General features: G+C 54.4%; 1 protein-coding gene across 3 annotated transcripts in view; it reads left to right on the top strand.

Annotated features, from left to right (window-relative positions):
• The window catches only part of RPH3A (rabphilin 3A), a 78,916-nt gene extending 68,328 nt beyond the window's left edge, over positions 1-10,588 (top strand). For all 3 annotated transcript variants that reach the window (XM_075534386.1, XM_075534385.1, XM_075534384.1), the window contains 5 exons: positions 3,054-3,110; positions 3,853-4,007; positions 6,622-6,703; positions 7,332-7,428; positions 10,458-10,588. In XM_075534386.1, the coding sequence (XP_075390501.1) occupies positions 3,054-3,110; positions 3,853-4,007; positions 6,622-6,703; positions 7,332-7,428; positions 10,458-10,588 (522 nt within the window). The remainder of the gene's footprint in view (positions 1-3,053; positions 3,111-3,852; positions 4,008-6,621; positions 6,704-7,331; positions 7,429-10,457) is intronic.
• The last annotated feature ends 10,629 nt before the right edge of the window (positions 10,589-21,217 follow it).

The raw sequence follows: 21,217 nt of genomic DNA, 5'->3' as shown, positions 1-21,217 counted from the left end.
GTGAGTGCCTTTGCCCGGGACACGTGTGGGGAGGCGAGTGGGATTGCTGGCCCCTTCTGCATCTGAAGAGGGAGAAACGGGTGCCCAGGGTAGTCGGGAGCAGGGGTCGATGTTTCCAGGCCAGGAGGGTGCCTCCAGGCTAGGCCTTTTGCAGCCCTGTGGTACCATCACTTCCCCGAGCGTCAGTGTGGTTGTATTAGTCTGGGTACTTTAGAGAAACAAATCCACAGAAACTCATGTATAAGAGAGAGTGATATATGAAGGTTAAGTGCACATCAAGAAAACATCCCAACCCAGTGCTGCCCAAACCCACAAATTCAACATTAATCTATATGTCCCACACCAATCTACAAAGTCTTCCTCCATCTCACAAAACACACACAATGATGCTGACTGCAGGAGGAAAGCCGAGTCAGTGAACGTGTAAGCATCTCAGTGCTGGCAGGGGTCTCCACAGGCTGCTCCAGCACCCAGGGCTGCATCAGGGTAGGTCCATGTGGTTTCTCCTCAGGGATGTCTTGCAGGAAGTGAGCCTTGCCAGCTGGAGCAGGAAACTGGCTAAGGCAGCTGCACCCTGGTCCGACCATCACAGAGCAAGAGACCCGAGAATTAGAAAGGCGAGGCTCGCCGACCCATTTATCCCTCTGCCCTTCAATTAACCCCACCTGTGTTTATCATCCAGGTTGGCCCAATAAACTAACTACCTCAGTGGTCCTTGGTGAAAGTGGGAAGCGCAGCGTGGCTAACTTCAGCCAAGAGAATGACTGAGTCTGAGCCTCCATTTTCCTGCCTATAAAGGGCACGGTGTCCATGCTTCCCACACAGGAACACTGCGTGGACTAAAAGCCACAGAGAACAGCACTCAGGAATTGCCCAAATGTTGTCACTATAGGAATTCTTCCGCCTGGCCCACTGGCCAGTCCTGAAATCCCAAAGCACAACGCAGAGAAGCCGAAGAAGGAAGCAACCGCCCTGCCCCCTCCTCACTTGCCAGCACGGCCAGGTGCCAAAGGCCGGGTGATGACGTGGAACAGGAGCAGTCTGCAAAAATGGAGGATGATAACATCATTGCAGAATGGCCAGGTTACACCACCACACAACTTGTATCATTACGCAATTGCCACGTCTCCTTAGATCCAGATCGTGTAACTGCCAAACCACCAAGAATCCTGGCCCGGCCAAGTGGACACCTCACCTGAACCATCACCTCCACCTTGACATGGGTGACCCCCAGACAAATGTCACTAAGGCGCAACCTGGCTGGACAGCCGCTTGTCTTTTGTAGGCTTGTCGTAAAGATACAGTGTCAGATAGCGAGCTAGTTGAGACGTGAAGAACCATGCAGTGCGATGCGGAAGGGTCTGAGCTGTGGAGCCGGACGCTGCTGTTCATTTGCTGTGCAATCTGAGACAGATGACTTAACCTCTCTGGGCCTCCATCTCCAAGCTGTCCAATGGGGATCCTACAGCACCCGCTGCACAGGAACGTCTCAGGGTCCAGGGAGGACGTGTGCATAAAGCATCAGAACCATTGTCATTTGTCATTGTCGTCCCTGGGTGTGGTGCTTGCCCTCAGAGAGAAAGCAAGGACCAGAGGGGGCGTTGAGAATCACGCATGGATCCAAAAGCCAGAGCTTTACCAACTGAGGTTTGTGGGCGTCTCCCTTAGAGGTTCAGCCTCGCAGAGTAGCCCCAGCCCATGACCTCAGAGTTTATTCGGGCTCATCGTACCCTCGGCAGGGTTTCTGAGACACTGAACCTTTAGGGGAGCAGACAACCTCCCCCTTCACCACGCACAGTGACCAACAGGATTGAACCACACACCGAGAAATCGGTGCTTTTGAGAGCCGCCTGGCTATGCTTATTTGACAGGAGAAACACCTTAGTCCCTGAGTGGGAGGAGCGGCCCAAGTTCCCCTGCAAAGCAATGACTGTGATGGAGCCTGACCTCCTGTAGCCGCCCCCCCACCCCATGTCCCTGTGTCCCTAGGCTGAGGGCCACCTCCCCGTGGGGAGCCTGGGGGACAAGAGGGGGGAAATCTTGCTGCATCCTCCCACCAGATGGCCGGCCCAAGAGTAGACTCTCCGGGCACCACGCCGCCTTTGAGTGGTGCTGGCTCAGAAATGAGACCTAGCAAGACCTTGCTTGCGAGGAAGCTTTTACCCCAAACCCCAGGCTACAGGCAGATTGTTTGGGAAATCCTAGGTGTGTAGCAATCCGGTGAGGCTAAGCCTGGTGGCGACCCGCTCTCTTTCTTCATTCCCTGAGCCTCGGCTCATGGGGCTGCCTGCCTTGCTGTGTCTGACACCAGCAGTCCCTGAGCCCTGGGGGACAAGGGGCAGGAAGAGGCTGCAGCAACTGCAGGTCCTGCTTCTCCCCTCCCCACACCAACCTTTCTCCCTGGGGCTCCTGGGAGGGCTGGGGCCTGATATCTGGACTCCAGTCTTCCTCTCCTGGAAAGTGGACAGATTGAACGGAATCAGAGGTGTTCAGAGTGGGTTCTCCAGACTCTTCCACAAAACCAAACTCACTGCCATCGAGTCAACTCTGACTCACAGGGACCCTCTAGGACAGGGGAGAACTTCCCCCTGTGGGGTTCCGAGACTGTGACTCTTTATGGGAGCAGACGGCCTCATCTTTCTCCGAAGGAGTGGTTGGTGGGTTCGAACCACTGACTGGTGTGGTCAGCGATTCAGTGCCTAGCCTGTTCGGACCTCTATAATCCAGCAAAAGAACATCCTGAGCCAGGGAGCAAAAGGGTTCAGCCACTAACTGGCTGTGTGGCCTTGAGCAAGTGACTTAGTCACGCTGAGTGTCTGAGTCCTGATCCTTTAGGGGAGATGGGGAGAGAGTCCACGTTGCCAGGAATAGCTGTGTAAACATGGTCTGCCATGTGGTGGGCCTTATGTATATTTTAGCTAATGGGGGGAAGCAAGAGGGTCCTGGGGCCTGGAACCACCCACCCCTCCCCTCAGGGTGCTGGATGCTCACAGGAGTGGGGGGATTCTGTTTGAAGACAACACGCCCTTTCTTTTCTATCTCCTTCTCTGTAGATGAAGCGTGCTGGGACCACTGGCTCTGCCCGAGGCATGGCCCTGTATGAGGAGGAGGTGAGCCCCAAGTGGACCGAAGACCCTACTCCCCTGCCCTGGTCCTTCCCCCATGTGATCCCACGACCCCTGGCTGCTGGTTCGCCAGCAGAACTGCCCTTTGCCTCCCGGCTCTAGAACAGGAGACCAGGGCAGGTTGCCCACCCTCTGAGTGAAGCCTGCGGGGTGGGGGGCCTTCCTGCACTCACGCCTGAGAGTTCAGGGGTCTGACCCCTCGGCCTGGTGGGTAGACCCCCATCAGGGCAATCCTCATCACTGGAGTGGTGGCATGTCCCCGCCTGAGGGGGTCTGGGAGCAGGTGTGCCTGAACCAAACCCCAAGCCCTCAGCCAGGCCCCTCTGGGCCCCAGAGACAGTGCTTCTGAGGAGAGGCCTGGCACAGGTCATCGGAGAGCGGTCAGTGCTCCAACTGGGGCCAAGGTCAGGGCTCAGTGCTGGGCCAGAGTGAGGTCAGCCAGGGACCAGGAGAGAACTAAGCCTAAGAACAGTCCCAGGCTCCCTGCGTGTCCACTCGAAGTGAAGCTGCCTGGCTCAGTACCTCCCGCTCGCTGGCCTCCATGGCCCTCGGCCTCTCCAGTGTCCCAGTTGCCATTCGTCCCTCCCTGCCACCCTCGGTGCTGACCCCCCTTCAGCAGGCCTGGCAGCCCCCACCCTCTCCAGCCTCTTCCCTAAAGCTTATCGCCCCTGGTCTGCAGTCCCTTCCTTTTTACCCCCCAAGATAACACGCCCTCGTCCCCCGACAGCAGGTGGAGCGTATTGGTGACATCGAGGAGCGTGGCAAGATCCTGGTGTCGCTCATGTACAGCACGCAGCAGGGGGGCCTAATTGTGGGCATCATCCGCTGCGTCCACCTGGCCGCCATGGACGCCAATGGCTACTCAGACCCCTTCGTCAAGCTGTGAGTCTGTGTCTGGGGCCGTGAGTGGCCCTGGTGGGGGACCCAGCTCTTTAGGGAGAGCGAGGGGTCCGAGGTCATGTGCTGAGGTCACACAGGAACAGGGAGACCAGGCCCAGGTCCAGCTGGAGAGTGGCTGGCATCTCAGGCAGCCTGACTGGCATGCCAGTTGCCAGTCTAAGAAGCTGTTTGGCTCTGTCCCTTCCATGGAGAAGGAGTGGTCAGCATGGTCCTGATAGTCCAGCTGGAGCCCACTCCTCCAGCAGCTCAGGGCCCCTCCACCCAAGTACAAACTGGCTTTTCCCAGCTTCTGCCTGGAAATGCTCCCCCAACAAACAAGCAAAAGGCCTTAGATGCTGGGGTGACTGCTTTCGCCTCCATCCTGGGGAGTCGGACAGGTCTCGGTGACATGTGTTAGCTCAGATGCTCTGAGAAGATGATACCAGGGGGCATCCAATGCCCAAGGGGCTTCTTGAAGGAGATGTCTCAGTGAGGGGTAGTGGGGCAGGGGTGCGGGGTGAGCAGGCGGGGAATCTGACCCGAGAGAAAGGACAAGGCAGGATGCTGTCTGCTCCACAGGGAGCCCCGAGGGCAGCCTCAGCCATCAAAGGCACCCCTAGGAGCCGGCAGGCCTTAGTGGTTCCGCCACACTCAGCCATTGGCCAAGCCCAGCATGGCAAGGTTACCAGGACCAGCCCCAGGGCCCTGGGTGTGGGAGGTGGTGCACTGATACCCACCACTGTATCAGCCCAGGTCTAGTACTCTTCCATGCATGCTGCTAGCCAGGCGACTGCTAATGAGCTATTGGCCTCTCTGAGCCTCCGTTCCTCGTTGATAAGATGGAGACAATGCTCAGAGTCCTCTTATCTCACAGAGTGACCATAAGGTTCAAAGGTGACCTCATCTATGGAGCCTGGCGTCGAACGTGATCTACTCTCAGTAAAGCCCTTCCTGGCCATCGGGTGGCAAACATGTTTCTCCAGAGATGGCTGAGACCCAGACCCTGAGGTGGAGCCTCAAGTCTAACACCAGTTGTTGCCATGGTGACCCCAGGCGTGCCAGATGAGGGCATGCTCCACTCGGGTTGTCGGTGGCAGGTTCTTCTTGATTTAGTTTTGGAAGTAGATGGCCAAGCCTTTCTTCCGAGGCACTCTGTGGTAGACTCCAATTGCCGACCTTTCCCATAGCCGCGAAGGGCATTCACCATCCGCACCCCCCAGGGATTGCTGTTGTCAGGTGTCAGGGAGTCAGTTCCAACTGGCAGCATCCCGATGCCAAAGAAAGTGAGAGCCTGCCCAGCCCTGAGCCCCCCTCACACTGGTTCTTCTGTCTGAGCCCATTGTTGCTCCCACCGTGTCCGAGCAGCTTGTCCGAAGGTCTTCCTCTTTCCTGCTGACCCTCGGCTTTACCAAACGTGATGTCCTTCTCCAGGGACTGGCCTCTCTGGACAGCACGGCCAAAGGGATAGGCTGCCATCGTCTCTAGCTGTGGTACCGTGGGCCCTTGGCTGACCCACCTTGGGATTCGAAATCCCCATCTGTAAAATGGGGACAGTCTTATTGTGCACCTTCTAAGAATGTGACACCAAGCTGCCTGAGCTTTCTGGTGAGGGGCACTGCAAGGAGGGCCAAGGGAGTGCCGCAGGTCTGCCCCCTGTGGGGGAGGGAGGGAAGGAAGGAAGCTTGGGTGTATATCTCGGGACAGTGGAATCCTGGGGGCCAGCCACTCCGGGGGATAACCGTGCATCTCCCAGGAATGGCCAGGGGCAGCCCACGGAAAGCATGGTCTTGGCTGGGTGTGAATGCCTAGCCTGGCAGCCCAGTCACTTCCTCCTCCTGCAGCCCGACACCCATGGCGTGCGTTGGGGACGAAGTAGGTGCTCGATTGATGTTTGCCAGGGTGATTATCAATAATGCCGGTCACTGATAGAACTGGAAATAGCCTGGGACATACCCTGGCTTGCCCACAGCCTGTGATGTCAGAAAGCAATGTTCCCCTCCATCTGGGAACAAGTGCGCACAGGGCCCCTCCTGCAGACTCTGCTCCCTGGAGGATGGAGGTCAAAAAAAACATGCCTGTCTGGCAGGAGGTTGAATGACAAGAGCAACTGCCCTGCCTGCCAGCAAGTCCCCAAACCAAACCAAAGTCACCGCCATCGAGTCGATGCCAACTCACAGGATAGACCTGCCCCCGTGGGTTCCAGGGAGTAGACAGCCTCCTCCTTTTTCTCTGGCCATGAAATCCCAGCTCCATGCAAATTGGCTGGCTTATGGAACTCTCCCCACCCCCCCTCCCTCCTAGCATCTTGCCAGGCCTAATGGGCAGTAGATGGGGGTTTCGCCGGACACTGGCAGCCATCAGCAGCCCCAGCTCTCAATTGGACCCCAGGGAGGCCATGGGGGCTGAGCACACAGATTCAGGAGGCTGCAGAGCCAGGCCGTCACTGCCCAGCTGTGTGACCTGAGCTCAAGCCCCACGCTCCGGGCCTCCCTCTGCTTCCTTGTATGTGAAGTGGGATGAGGCGCCTTGGAGCGCCCCAGCTCTGGGGGAGGGCAAGAGCCTCCTTGGTGATTAAACTTCATCCGAACAGCCTGTTCTGTCCCCCCTCCCCCACCAGCTGGCTGAAACCGGACATGGGAAAGAAGGCCAAGCACAAGACGCAAATTAAGAAGAAAACCTTGAACCCTGAGTTTAATGAGGTACGGCCGCCCCGTTTGTTCTTTGTTACGGCCTGAGACCGTGTCCAGGTCTCAGTGAGGAAGACGCCAGCTCCTGACTCAAACTCATTACCATTGAGTCGATGCCAATTCACACCGACCCTAGAAGACTGGGTAGAACTGCCGGTGGGTTTACCAGACTTTCACTCTTTATGGGAGTAGAAAGCCTCGTCTTTGTTCCACTGAGCGGCTGGTGGATTTGAACTGCTGACCTTGAAGTGAGCAACTGAAAGTAATCCTCTATGCCACCAGGGAGCTCCTGACTAGAGCATTCTCAATCACATTGGAGGGTGGGGGGGGGGGGTGAAGAACATCGTTGAGCCTGAGTTCTAAGTCAACCAACTTCAAGGGAATCTGCTTTGTTACCAAAATGCCACTGTCTATCCCCAGTTTTTGTCCAGGGTTCATTGAGCGGAGGCTCGCAGCGGGTAGGGACCTTTGTTATACAGGGTATTTGTGGAAAGGGAGTGGCTGGGCCTGGGGTCAAGGCTCAGAGCGGAAGCCCCACCCCACCCCTAGCTCCCAGAATGTCCCTTGAGCCCCCTGGGACTCAGCCTCCTAACCCCAGACCCCTCTCACTTATGTGTCTGCCCCCCTCTGCCGCTCACAGGAGTTCTTCTATGACATCAAACACAGTGACCTAGCGAAGAAGTCGCTGGACATCTCCGTCTGGGACTATGACATCGGCAAGTCCAACGACTACATCGGTGAGTGTTCCCAGCTTCAGAGAGGCGAGCCTGACCCGGCCACCTCCCCTTCACATCCACACCGCCCCAGTGCCACCTGGGGCCCAGGACTGAGTGTCTGCTCCAATCTGGAAATGCCCACATGGGAAGGTTTTCCCAAGCCAGGCCCAGGCGATCTTGCTGCTTGTTTGCACAACCTGCCACACCTGGATAGGCAGATGCAGCCACTCTGTTTAACGGTACATCAATCATGCTGTACTTGTATCAACCCTGCCTTGGGCAAGTCTGACGGCACTGTTGTTTCCCCAACAGGTGGCCCATGCTCACCTTGTGACTCCTTGTCCCATGGTGGTCATTGTGTTACTCTCGGTGGACTAGAGAAACAAATTCATAGACACTCACATTTGTATAAGAAAGAGATTTATAGACAAGAGCAATTGAATATTGAGAAAACATCCCAGCCTGGTCCAGATCAAGATAAGTCTGATATTAGCTCATATTCGGTTACCAATCTATAAAGTCCTCTTCAGACTCAGGAAACACATGCAATGACACCACATGCAGGAAGATCACAGGTCAGTGGGTGGGAAGTCTTGTAGATCCAGTGGCATTGTAAGCATCTCAGCGCTAGCAGGGGTCTGCACGTGACTTCTCTGGCTCCAGAGGTCTGGCTCCATCAGCCTCTCTCCATGTGTCTTCTCCACAGGGATGTCTCACAGGGAGTGAGTATATAGAGAGAGTGTCCACTTCCTCTAAGGAGGTAGACAGGAGTTCCCAGAATCCTCATGAGAAGGCCATGCCCACACAGAGGCCTCATTGGCTAGACCTCACCCCTTCACTCTGAATCCTCTCAAATTGACTAACAATTATATAATACTGTGCATCATGCTCACAGTATCCCCAACACTTCCACAGTGCTTGTGCACACAGCAACCTGGAAAGTGGGGGGGTCGGGGACAAGGAGGAAACAGATCAACATGGCAGCCACCACAATGGGCTCACACATAAGTGGCAAGGAGGGTGCAGGGCCAGGCAATGCCCACTCCAGTTGTACACGGGGTCGCTGTAAGTTTGCACCGCCTCAGCGGCTTCTCACAATCGCACACTCAGTGGACCAGAGTCTCCTGGGGGAAGCTGCAGGCTTCCTGTACCAAACCCGCATGTCTCAGGTCTGCCCATAAGGAGTCCCAGGCCAGAGGGACCACATCTTTGCAGAGAAGAAGGGGCACAGGGGGTCTCCTTCCTGACTCCGGTTCGAGCCGGCAGTGACCAGTATCTGGCAAGTGGTTTCTTTCAGCGAGCAAAGAGGTGGTTGGTGGCGGTGGTTTATTGCTGTCAGGTTGATGCTGGTATTACCTGGTCCCGTGCCACCTTCCCTTCCATCAAGCCGAGTCTGGCTTATACAGCCCTATAGGACAGAGTAGAACTGCCCCCGTGGGCTCCCAAGACGGTCAGTCTCTATGGAAGAAGGAAGTCTTCTCTTTCTCACGCAGAGCAGCTGGCGGTTTCTAACTGCAGACCTTGAGGTTAGCAACCCCACGTGTAGCTAGGAGGAGTCTGCTGTTGGCAGTGTGTTGGTATCTGGGTTTGAACGTCGTCCGTACAGTCCTGGGTGCATTTGACGCCACTCTTGAGGCATTTGGGGTCAGTGTCGTGGGCTCTGACAAGCCCATGGGGACAGAGTCGAACTGCCCGGTATGTTTTTCTAGGCAGTCATGGTCTGAGAGCCAACCACCGAGTCTTCCTCCCAGAGCCGCCTAGTGGGTTCGAACCCCCGGCTTTCAGTTAGCAGCCAAGTGCTTACTTGCTGCACCACGGATGCTCCTCTTGGATGGCTAGAGGTCTCAACAGTTGATGAGCTGGTGGTCCAGCTGGGAGCCCTGGCAGGTTCTTGAGTGCAGGAAAGCTCTGGGCAGAGGAGGCCAGCGATAATGGACATCATGACATCATAACTACCACCCTCTGTAAGTGGAGCCCGAGGGGCACAGTGTGTTAGCCAGATCAGCAGTTCAAACCCACCAGCTGCTTCTCGGGAGACAAAAGAGGCTTTAGACCCCAGTAAAGAGCTGCCATCTCAGAAATGCACGGGGCGGGGGTGGTGGTGGTGGGGGGGGCTTCTGCCCTGCCCCGTAACGTCGCTGTGAGTGGGCATCGACTCCGTGGTCGTGAGTTGCTGTTTGGTGTCTATCGCCTATGTTCCCAAACGTATTTGGCCCACACCAGGAAAAATAGACTCAGCACTATTAAAGCTATTTGTACTATGGCCCATCATCTGGAGCAGTGGTCCTCACCTTCCTCATGCCGCGACCCTTTCAGACAGTTGCCCGTGTGTTGATGAACATAACCACAACCATGAGATTATTTTTATTGCTACTTCATCCCGGTCATTTTGCTACTGTGATGAATCGGGCGACCCCTGTGAAAGGGTCATTGGACCCCCAAAGGGGGCACGGCCCAGAGGTTGAGAACCGCTGATCTAGGATATGTTTCTGCAGCCACCGAGATCCAGCGCCCCCAGTTGCCGCTTTGAGAAGCACTGCTCTATAGAGAAACATGTCCACTCTTCTTTATATACTACCCATCTGCCCCCTGGGCTGCTGAGCACAGGGCAAACCAAACTCCTTGCCTTCGAGTTAATGCCAGCTCACATCCACCCCCCTGTGGGTTGCCGAGACTCACAGTGACCACCCCCTCCCCCCATGGGTTTCCAAGACTGTAACTGTTTACATGAGTAGAAAGCGCACTGCAATTCAAAGCCACGGGCTGCCTCAAGACCCATAGAGGAGGCTTATTTACTCCTGTAAAGGTGCAGTCTCAGAAACCCACAGGGGCAGTTCCACCCTGTACTCCAGGGTCGCCGTGAGTCAGAATCCACTCGGTCTCGATGGCAATGGGTTGGTCTTGATTGATCTGCCTCCCCAAACCCAAGTCGCTGAAGGGACCACTGCCCAGTGTGAGTGTTCCCCAAGGAGGCCGTGGGGCCCCGAACGACAGCCCGTGTGTACCCCAGGCGGTAACCTGCCTCTGCCCCGCTGTCGCCCGCCCTGCAGGAGGCTGCCAGCTGGGGATTTCGGCCAAGGGAGAGCGCTTGAAGCACTGGTACGAGTGTCTGAAGAACAAGGACAAGAAAATCGAGCGCTGGCATCAGCTGCAGAACGAGAACCACGTGTCGAGCGATTAGTGGGGCCGGGCCCCCGACTCGGGGCCTCCGGGCCCCTCCAATCTGCCCCCTGCCCCCTGGTCTCTCTTCCCGGGGCCTCCAGCCCCACCCCGCCCCTGCCTGGGAGACCTCCCCCTGCCCTGGTGTGCAAAGTCCAGAGCAGCCCTGCCCTACCGGGTCCCTGGAGGAGGGAGCACTGTGGGCGGAGCCCTCTGGGCATTCATGTAATCGCTGCGTAGGTCCCCTAGGTTAGAATTTTCCAGAACTGTTACCGGACTCTTCTGGCCTTGAACCCCACTCCCCCACCCCCACTCCCCATTAGTGTAGCCCGTGTGGCGTCGGTGTCTGCCCTTGGTCAGGAGGTCTGTGGACCAGGCTGGGCAGACAGGCAGGCTCTGGGGCCATGGCTCTTCCAAGACAAGCGAAACAAAGTCATCCGCTGGACTCGACCTCCTGGTGAGCGTGTGGGGACGTAGCACTGTGCCCGCAGGGGTTTCCGTGCGAGCGAGATTGCCAGGCTTTTCTTCCGAGGCACCTCCACGGAACTGCAAGCCGCCAACCTTCAGTTAGCAGCTGAGTGTGGTGATGGTTGGCACCACCCAGGGGGACTCCATCCTTCACAACACATGCTTGCCAGCCCCTTCCTCCCCATCCCCCAATCTTGGGGCCAGGCAAAGAGACCAGGATGCTGAAACTGCCTGGGGAGTAAGACCCCACTCCTTGTTCCAAAGGGATGCGGCATATGCAAAAGGACCCACTCCCCACCTTCCAGGGGTCCCCTGTTTTGCTTCCTAGACAAGAAACGAGTCACTGGTTCTCCTCTCTCTTCCTTCCTCCCCTCTGCATTCAGGTCTCCCCTTTCTCACCCTCCCCCCTCCTCCCTCCACATCTCCCCGCCTCTCTCCAAGCTCGCTACATGGTTCCTAAGGGGAGGATACAAGCAAAAAGAATTCTCTCCGGACCAGCCTCACCACAGATTCAGAAACCTGTGAAACTCCAAGTCCCCGTAGGCTCTCCAAAGCCACTGCATCTTCTAGGGGCAGAGCCTGCTCCCCTCGGGCCGTGGGTTAGCTGCTGAAGCCGCCCCACATGGCATCTCCCTGGAATGGGGGTAGGCACGTCCACGGAGGGACACGCACAGCCCTGGCCTTCCCAAGTGGGCCTAGGAGGCATGGAAGAGACACTGCACCCCCCAGCACCCCATCCTTCCTCCTTCCTCCGCTCCTTAGTTCAATAACACACTTTCCAAGCTGCGGCTCTGACTCTCACGCCTGTGTCTGACTCAGGACCACCTTCTCTCCTGTCTCTCTCTCTCTCTCTCTCTCTCTCTCTCTCTCTCTCTCTCTCTCTCTCTCTCTCTCTCTCTCTCTCTCTCAATCTCATTCTCTCGGTCTCTTTCTGTCTCTTACCCTCTCTATACCAAGTTTGTTTGGAGAAGCAAGCCCCCCTCCTGGATAGAACATTTTAGAGAGTGGTCAAGAGACCTGAACACCAAAGGCTATTCCCCCGGCGCCCCTCATGAACTACTCTCTCTCGTCCTCGAGTCAAGGAAGCCTGGGAGAGGAGAGCACGGGTTACATTTCGGAGGACTAAGAGAAGAAGGTGGCTTTCCCACGTCCCAGCATCACCACCGCATTCTAAGAAGGTCACTAGGGATTACTAGTACAGCCCTTCCTTCTGCCAGCCTCCAGAGGGTTAGCCTGCCCTCCTGCCCGGCTCTCTGCGTAATTCACCAGAAGACACCAATATCCCAATGCCTTGACCTACCATTTTTCTAAAGAGCAAGCTCTTCCCTTCCCTCCTCTCCCCTCCCCAAGGTGGCCAGCAGCCTCCCAGCCTCCGTCTTTTTCTCTGGACCCTTCCTCTCCCCACATTGCCCCGGCCCCTCCCCTTCCCCTCCTTCCCCCCACTCTCAGCGCCCCTAGGAGAAAGCATGCTGGCTGCGTTGCCCGAGCCTAGCCTGGCGCGGTGTTGGCACTGGAATAATCATGCCCGCGTTCCCGGTGCCCCGACGGGGGGGACGCGCTCGCCCGAGCCTTGTAGCCACCTCCCAGCCTAGCGTAGACACCCCCTTCCGGTGCATGCGGAACCGGCCGCCGCCTCTCTGTGATGACGTAGCCACAAATAAAGTAGGAATATCCCGCACACGTTGGTGGTGTGTTTCTCCTTCCTGGTTCCCGGAAGGTCCTCCTCGCAGACGTGAGCTGCTGGCCCCAAGGTGCTCAAGCAATGGATTGGGCGTGCCGGTCACTTCCCAGAGGGAATGCAAATGACAGCCCGCAGGATGCCCTCTTCCCAAAGGGTGACTCCCGGTTGGGCGAGGGAGAGAGGTGTGTCAGAACCACCCAGCAGTTCGAAAGGTCAGCAGTTCGAGACCACCAACTGCTCTGTGGGTAAAAGAAGAGACTTTCCGCTCCCTAAAGAGTTAATGTGATTGTCGCCGTCTTTGATAGGGCCATTGAGTTGGTTCCGACCCATGGCAACTATATGCACAACAGATACAACACCTCCCAGTCCTGTGCCAGCCTGAAAATTGTCCCTGAGCTCGAGCCCATTGTTGCAGCCACCGTGTCCATCCAACTCCTTGAGGGCCTTCCTCTTGGTCGCCGTCCCTCTGCTTGATCAGGCATGACGTCCTTCCTCAGCAACTGGCCTCTCCCAACATGGTCAAAGTACATGAGATGCCGTCTCGCCGTCCTTGCCTCTAAGGAGCTGTTTTGGGGGCAGCCCACGGTACTTTCAACAGTCTTCGCCAGCGCCCCAATTCAAATGCATCGATTCTTCTTCGGTCTTCCTTATTCAACGTCCGACTTTCACCTGGGTCACAGTCTGGGAAACCCACCGGGGCAGTTCTACCCTGGCCCATCGGGGTGCTATGAGCCGACTGGGAGGCAGTGGGTTTGAAATGCATCCAGCCTCGGCTCTGCCCTGGGGACAAGGAATGCATTTCATAGTATTAGAACGTCCTTCCTTTTTAGTTTTTAAAGAGTCTTTGTTTATTTAAGGTTCGCGATATGATCAGAAAGCACTAACACTGTTGGAGTGAGGTCATAGATCTAAGGAGAGCACATAGTCCCTGCTGCGGGGCTCGGCTAAAAGTGTATCTGGTGTCGGTACAGAGGGTGCTTGCTGATAGACTTCTTCCTCCCCTGAAGATAATGGGACTGGTGTGTTTTTCAAAAGAGGCGTTTAAGACTTGTTTTGAAATGAACAGCTTACAAAGAAAGGATTTGTTATTTTTCATAAAATGTCTAACTATAACCGAGTCAAGATTTCTATTTATGAAACCAATACAGTTCTTAAGCAGGATAGAAACAGAACGCAGCTTACCTTAAGTAAACTAAAGCACACAAACCTCAAACCCATATTATCCTGGGATCCAATAACTGTACAATTGACCTTTAAACGTAATCAAAGTCGATAAAACTGCCGTATTTAACAAAACAGAACACCTTCAGATCTCCGGATTGCCTGGTTCCACCTTCTCACTTGAATTATCTTCAAATCACCACAAACTGCTACCAGGTACAGCAAGTCTGTCTTGGACGAAGTGCGACCAGAGTGCTCCTCAAGGAAAGGATGGCGAGACTGTCACACATACGTTAGACATACTGTCAGGAGAGAGGAGTCCTGGAGAAGGTCTCTGAAGGAGAGTAGATGGGCTGCAACCACGGGCTCGAGGCAGGAACGATCATGAGCATGGCACAGGACCAAGCAGTGCTCCATCCCTTGTGCATAGAACGTCCTTCCGTGTGGCATGCTTCCCCCACCCTTAGAGACGTGGCTGTGAAAATCCACCACCTTCCTGATGACTCAGGTACCCCCAACTCATGCCTGGCCTTTGTCGTCAAACTCAGAGGTCCGGGCAATGACAAACGCAGGCAGAAGACGGTCGATGCATTTGAATGGCGGTGTTGGCTGAGGGATACGGTGGGATACACCAGGGGCTGCCAGAAGGAAGAAGAATGGATCCATCTTGGAGGGAGCGTGGCCAGTGTGCTCCTCAGAACCGAGGATGGTGGGGCTTGGTCTGGTTTCAATGGACACGTCATTAGGCAGGGCCGTTTGTAGGGTCAGCAGAAGGAAGGAAGACCCTACAAACGATGGAGGAACAAAGTGGCTGCAACCAGGCATCCAGTGATCATGAAGATGACCACTCGTTCTGGCGACGTTCCATGCTGTTCTACACAAGGAGCTGATACGGACTCAGTGGCGACTAGCAACAAAAGTGGAACAAATCGGCTCATTTCTCCTATAATTCTGCCAGACACCACCAAGTGGGCTAAAGTGGCCATGAGGGGCCATAGAGCTCCATGGAATGGCAGGAGGCCCACTCTGTCACTCTCTTCCTGTTCTCGTGACAGACATCACTCATCAATCCCTGCACTCATGACTGATGTCACTCATCTAGCCCTGCATGCGTGACAGACATCACTAGTCGATACAACATCTTTTCTCCTGGTGCCTTTGAGTCCTTCTCAACGACCTGTTTGTTCCAAGGAGCCACCACCAGGGCTAGTCATGGGTGGCAGCTAATAAGAAGCCCAGTTTCCATCCCTAAAATAGTTGGTCGCCTTCCCCGGGTATGGAGGACATGTCTACATGGGGAAAGTGTAGATAAACCTGGGTGTGCCTGACCTGGCATATGATGCCCCCACCCACTGGAATGAAACACTTGTCAGAAGGCTGCATGGTGTAGGAGAAAGCACCTGTCCAGATGGGCACCCCGATCCAGTTCCGTGTTCGAATCCTGGCTCTATCATGGTCTAGCTGCAGAATCTTGCAGACGGGTGATTTGGCTTCTCTGAGTGTCCGTGCCCTTAGCTGGTAAGGGGGACACGACTCACTGCTTCACGGGGTAGCTGAGAGATTTCAATAAGATAATATGCACGGGCAGAGTCTCTCGTAGGAAAATCATAAAGCAAAGACAACAAAACAGTGACCATCTAGCGGATTCCATCTATAGTCACCCCTGTGTGCATCAGCTTAGAGCTGTGTACATTCCACGGGGCTTTTCAGAAGGCGACTGCCAGGCCTTTCTTCTGAGGGGGCCCCTGGTGCAGTTTTTCAGGTAGGACCGGTTTGCACCGCCCTCTAACTTCTCCGCTACGGTAGGGACTTCTGTAAGCACTCGCTCGCCTTGCTGGCCTCGCAATGCTTGGACTCCCTCGTGGGGCCCACATCCAGGAACAAGATCTTCAAGCGGGCGTTGATAAATCCAGCCTATCATTGCTGAAGCGGAAGGCGAGAAAGAGCAGGGACCTGAGTCATCCAGGCCTCCACATGGCCATCTGCAACCGGAGGCAACCAGCAGCTGGAGAGGGTCTTCTGAGCGAGGATTATGCTGCAGAGGACTGGGGTTTCTCTGAGATGCTCACAAAGGTGGGGAGGGGGTGGGTGGTCAGAGAAAGAGAAGGTCAGGGGCTGGTTAGGCGGTCCTGGGAAAAGCAAAACAGGCCCAGCTCTGGCCGGGCACAAAACTCAAACTCCTGGTGACCCTACAGGACAGAGTAGAACTGCTCCTGTGGGTTTCCAAGGCTGTAACTCTACTGGAGTAATGGCCAGGCACAAGGCTAAGGGAACCAGGTAGGTTGGCCCCGCCTCCACTCCATCCTACCCGCCCAGGGGGTAGGCCTGATAGGATGAAATAATATGCCAGACCAAATCGCCATCTTCATGGTGTGAGAGGCATGTTATGATGCTTGACTCCAGCCCCAAACTCACTGTGTGACTGTGAGCCAGTCACTCCCCCTCTCTGAGTGCTCAATTTACCTTTGGGGAAAGTGCGAGCTTCCAGCTCGCAATGCAGAGTTCATGATCTGTACCTGGACGATGAGAGAATGCTTGGGGATGTGGGCCACCACCCGGTTGACCTCAACTCCAGCTCATAAAGAAGCCCTGGGTGCCATGGAGTTTCCAATTGCTGGCATTTTGGGAAGTAGATCACCAGGTCTTTCTTCCTGGGTACCTCGAGACCACCCAGGGACTCCTGGTCTACTCCAGGAGGAATTCAGATACACCTTCACTCCCCACTGGGTCCAATCCAAACGGGGACCTCTTTGCAGAGGGCTGTCCGCCTGACCAGACAGCCCACTCCTGCGCTGTGTGATCACATGAGACACAAAAGAATGCTTCCTCTAGAATGTCCTGTTTCTTTCAAGAGGACAAGAACGTAGAGCCATCGACCAAGACAATTTCCACAATAGCTCACCACGGTCTCCCCCTTCCCTCAGTCTAAGCCAGTGGTTCTCAGCCTTCCTCATGCCGCTACCCTTCCATGCAGTTCCTCATGTGGTGGTGACCCCCCAACCATAAAATTATTTCCGTTGCTACTTCATCACTGTCATTATGCTACTGTTACAGATCAGACGACTCCTGTGAAAGGGTCGTCCGGCCCCCAAAGGGGTCGCGGCCCACAGGTTGAGAACCACTGGTCAGAGCAACAGTTCACCTTGCCGCATCTTGCCAAGAATTCAATGTCCGTGCACTGAGGATACTTGTCTGGTTTGCACTTGGATCTGATCTGTGTGCAAAAATAGAAACGCAAGGTCACTTAAGCAACAAGTACAATCGCCACAAGATGCTTAGGAACTTGAATAAACCGAATGATTTTTTTTTAAGCATAAGAATGACTGGGGGGAGGGGGTGTGTCTGATCTCTGCATACACAGGTGGGAGAATAGCCAGTATCGGCTGCCCGAGGCCGACATGCCCCACCTGCCACCTGCCACTGTTTCTGACCCCCACGGTCCCTCCCACAGCACTTGATACTTTCAGCTGGGTTCGATCGTACACTGAAATGGCCACATTGAACTCCGGCAATGTCCACAATGATGGAGTTTATTAAGGAAGCTAGCAGGTACAAAATAGCAGGGAACTATTCTTCGGACAGGGCATTCACTGCCATCCAGGTGCTCCCGACGCTCAGTGACCCTCCCTCTGAGGTGACACATTGCCAGGCGCAGACAGCGGCCCCAGCATCACTGACAAGTTGGTTAAGAGGAAGGTAGATTAGGATCACTCCGGTTTACTTATTTTGGCGTGTGGAGCTGAGGGGTAAGCACTGAACTGCTAACTTCAAGGTCAGTGGTTCAAACCCACCAGCTGCTCCTCAGAAGACGGATCAGACTGTCTTCTCCCAAAAGAGTGTCCGCCTGAGAAGCCCTCGAGTCAGAATCAACCTGATGGCAGCGGGTGGTGAATGCTCTCTTGGAGGAAGAACCACAGGAAGAAACTACATTCATGGGGATAAATCTTGTTACTTAACGTGTGGTGTGCCGGCGTGTGAAAGAAAAAAATGAGAACCCCACACGTGTGTGTGTGTGTGTGTGTGTGTGTGTGTGTTCACAAAAACATAAGAAAAGATCTTGATCACAATGTCTGTGGTGGTTGCCCTTGAGTGTCTAGGTAGATGGCTGAGCTTGAGACGCTTATTTATCATGTTCTAAAAAAAAAAACACAGGACTGTTAGTAAGTGTCATTGAGTCTGACCCTACATATAATGGAAGAAAACTTCACAGTGGTTGGCCTCCTGGGCCCTGGGCAGAAACCAGATCCCCTACACAGACTTCAAGCCCCCCCCCCAAAAAAAAAAACTGGAGGCCTTCACTGAGCTGCACTGACCTGCCCCAGTAGCCACCTGGTCACTGCCCGAGTGTTGCCAGAGGACAAACCAGGGACAGAGGGACAGGCAGCAGAGGGCCCTGTGTTAGTCTAGGACAGCGGTTTTCAACCTGTGGGTCACAACCCCTTTGGGGGTCGAATGACCCTTCCACTAGGGGTCATTCGCCTGATTCATCACAGTAGCACAATGACTGTTGAAGTAGCAGCGGAAATAATTTTATGGTTGGGGGGGGTCACCACCACATGAGGAATTGAATGAAAGGGTCGCAGCATGAGGAAGGTTAAGAACCACTGGTCTAAGTAGACTAGAGAAATAAATTCATAGACACTCATATGTGCATAAGAAAGAGTTTTATATACAAAAGCACTTTAATACTGAGAAAACATCCCAGCCCGGTCTAGATCAAGTCCATAAATCCGGTATTAGCTCATATGTCTGTTACCAGTCTATAAATTCTTCTTCGGACTCATGAAACACATGAAATGACACCAAATGCAGGAAGATCGCAGGCCAGTGGGTGGGAAGTCTTGTGGATCCAGTGGCAGTAGAGGAATCTCAGCGCTGGCAGAGGTGTCCACATGGCTCCTTCAGCTCCAGGGCTCTAGGCTAGCTCCATGTGTCTTCTCCACAGGAATGTCTCCCAGGGAGTGAGCATATGTTCTGCCTACAGTGAGTTATTTATCTCCTTGTGCCTCCAAATGAGGTCATCAAACCGCAGCCTGATTAACAGGCTAAACTCCACCCCTTCACTCTTAAGTCTCAAATTTACAACAGATGATATAACTGCCGCAGGGCCTCTTGTGAACCACAGAGTCCTGATGAGGTTCCTAAGCGGGAGTCCTTGCCACGCCCATTCCGGTGTCGTCAAGACTGCTCCAAGCTTTGTCTTTAGTTCCGCTCATCCAGCAAGGACCTGGCCTCAGGGGGCGCTCTGACAGCCAACCTCGTCAACCAGTGGGGTTGTGGTTGCCTGGGCCAAGCAGTGGCACTGGAAGAGGGAGGGGGAGGTGGGTATCAGACTGGGCTTGCTGCTCCTTTCAGGGCACCTCTAATGGAGAGGACCCCTGGTGGTGTAGTGGTTACACATGGAGCTTTGATTTGCAAGGTCAATAGTTGGAAGCCACCCACTGATCCTCAGGAGAAAGATGGGGCTTTCGACTCCCGTAAAGAGTTACTGTCTCAGAAACTCACAGGTGCAGTTCTACCCTGTCCTATAGGGTCACTATGAGTCAGCATCAACTCGGTGGCAGTGAATTATAGCCTCAGAGAAGAGCTGACAGCTGAAAATGCTAGATTCATCCCTAATGGGCCAAGGGACCAAGGGCTACTGGTGTGACCCCCAGCTCCAAGTCTAACTCATCAGTGAGTACTCCCTGGGGGGGGTTGAGCTCTCTGCCTGCTTCTTGAAGCTGCGGCAAGCCTTCCTGGAGGAGGGGGAGCTGAAGGGCCTTATCCACCTAGCCAAGCACTGGTACAGCCTGGTACTCTCTGACCTGTGGGCAGAGAGTGGGGAGGGAAATTAAAAGGGGGGGTGAGGGAGGGGCCCAGGAGGAGGGGGAGGGGGATAGAGAGGGAGAGAACTAAAGAGAAGGAAAAGAAAAAGGGGGTGCAGGGAGGACGAGACAGAGTACCACGAGGCGGAGTGGGCAAAGGAGCTCAGAGAGAAGAGGGGGAGGAAGAGGAAGGGTGGAAGGGTGGGGCCTGGAGTGGCTCCCAGAGGACCAGGGGACCTCATTCCTTTCAGGTGTCATCCCCAAGGCAGCAGGCAGCACCCCCATCACTTCTAGACTCCCACCAAAGTCCATGGACCATTCTTGGCTCCCTTTATTATCATACCGCGGCCTGCCTGCTCTGTCTGGGAAATGCACCCAGAGCTCATTGGTTATTAATGTGTTTTCACTGGAGCCCTGCTCCGAGCCCCCACCTGAAGCTCTCTGGTCTGGTCCAATTTATTTTCCTAAGAGCAAAGACCGTTTGTTGAACGTTTTATCAATTGCGAGGCACCGGGTCAAGAAGTGTGTCACAGTGCGCGTGTGTGTTCATTCATTCGACTAGAAATATTTATTGAGCGACTGCTATAGGCCCGAGACATATCGCTATTGTTCTACTCCCTGGGGACACAGGCATGAACAACCGCTGCTGGAAACGTTTTAACGCAGGACAGTCTCCGATCCTTCCTGCTTTTCCTATTGCAAATCATCCTGAGACAACACCCTTGGTTCCCAAACCATTGTCCACAAGACTGTTTGTTTCTCAAGGGAAAATCCGTGACCAGTCCTGGCTAGTAGAGTAGTCAGTGGTCACATGTGGCTACCTTGCTTTTGAAATATAGTCTGAATTGAGATATGCTATCGGTGTAAAATATATACAGGGGTTCCACGATTCCGTACAAAAGAAGGATCTCACATTCTTGATAATGATCATTACACTGATTGCCTCTTGAAATGACAATTTTTTAATTCAGTTACATCAAATGTAATGTCACCTCTCGCTGATGGATGGCTTTTCTTTTTAAAATGTTGCTATTTGTCTTGGGCGGGGTTCTCCTGAGATGCAAACTCTGTCAAGCTTATATGTGTATTTATAGAAATAAATTTTTCTCAAGAAAATGACGGAAGGAGGCAAGTCCAAGTCCGGGCAGGTTCCCTGTCTGTGGGTCAGAGGTCAGACTGGAGGCTGGTGAATCCAAGAGTTTGGCAGGAAGACCATAGACTGGTGGCCCCAGAGGTGAATGAATCTAAGGTCAGCAATGGCAGGCTTGTGGTCGTAGAAGTGAATGCATCCAAGGTCGGCAGATCAGATGCCAGGCGCTCACTCCCAAGACTGGTAGGCAATATGGCAGGCCGTTGGCTCAAGTCTAAAGAACCAGAAGTCATGACCCAGATGCAGAATCCAGACCCAGCAAAAAAAATGATCAGGTTTTTCCACAGCAACTACGTACGCAGGAAGCAGTCCAAGTCCCCAAGGAAACTTCCTTTCCATTGATCGGATCAGGGCTGTGCTCTGGCTAAGGATGCTGCATCCCTC

This window comes from Tenrec ecaudatus, chromosome 16 (assembly GCF_050624435.1).
Source record: "Tenrec ecaudatus isolate mTenEca1 chromosome 16, mTenEca1.hap1, whole genome shotgun sequence".
Taxonomy (NCBI): domain Eukaryota; kingdom Metazoa; phylum Chordata; class Mammalia; order Afrosoricida; family Tenrecidae; genus Tenrec; species Tenrec ecaudatus.
This window is presented reverse-complemented; position numbering and strand designations above follow the sequence as displayed.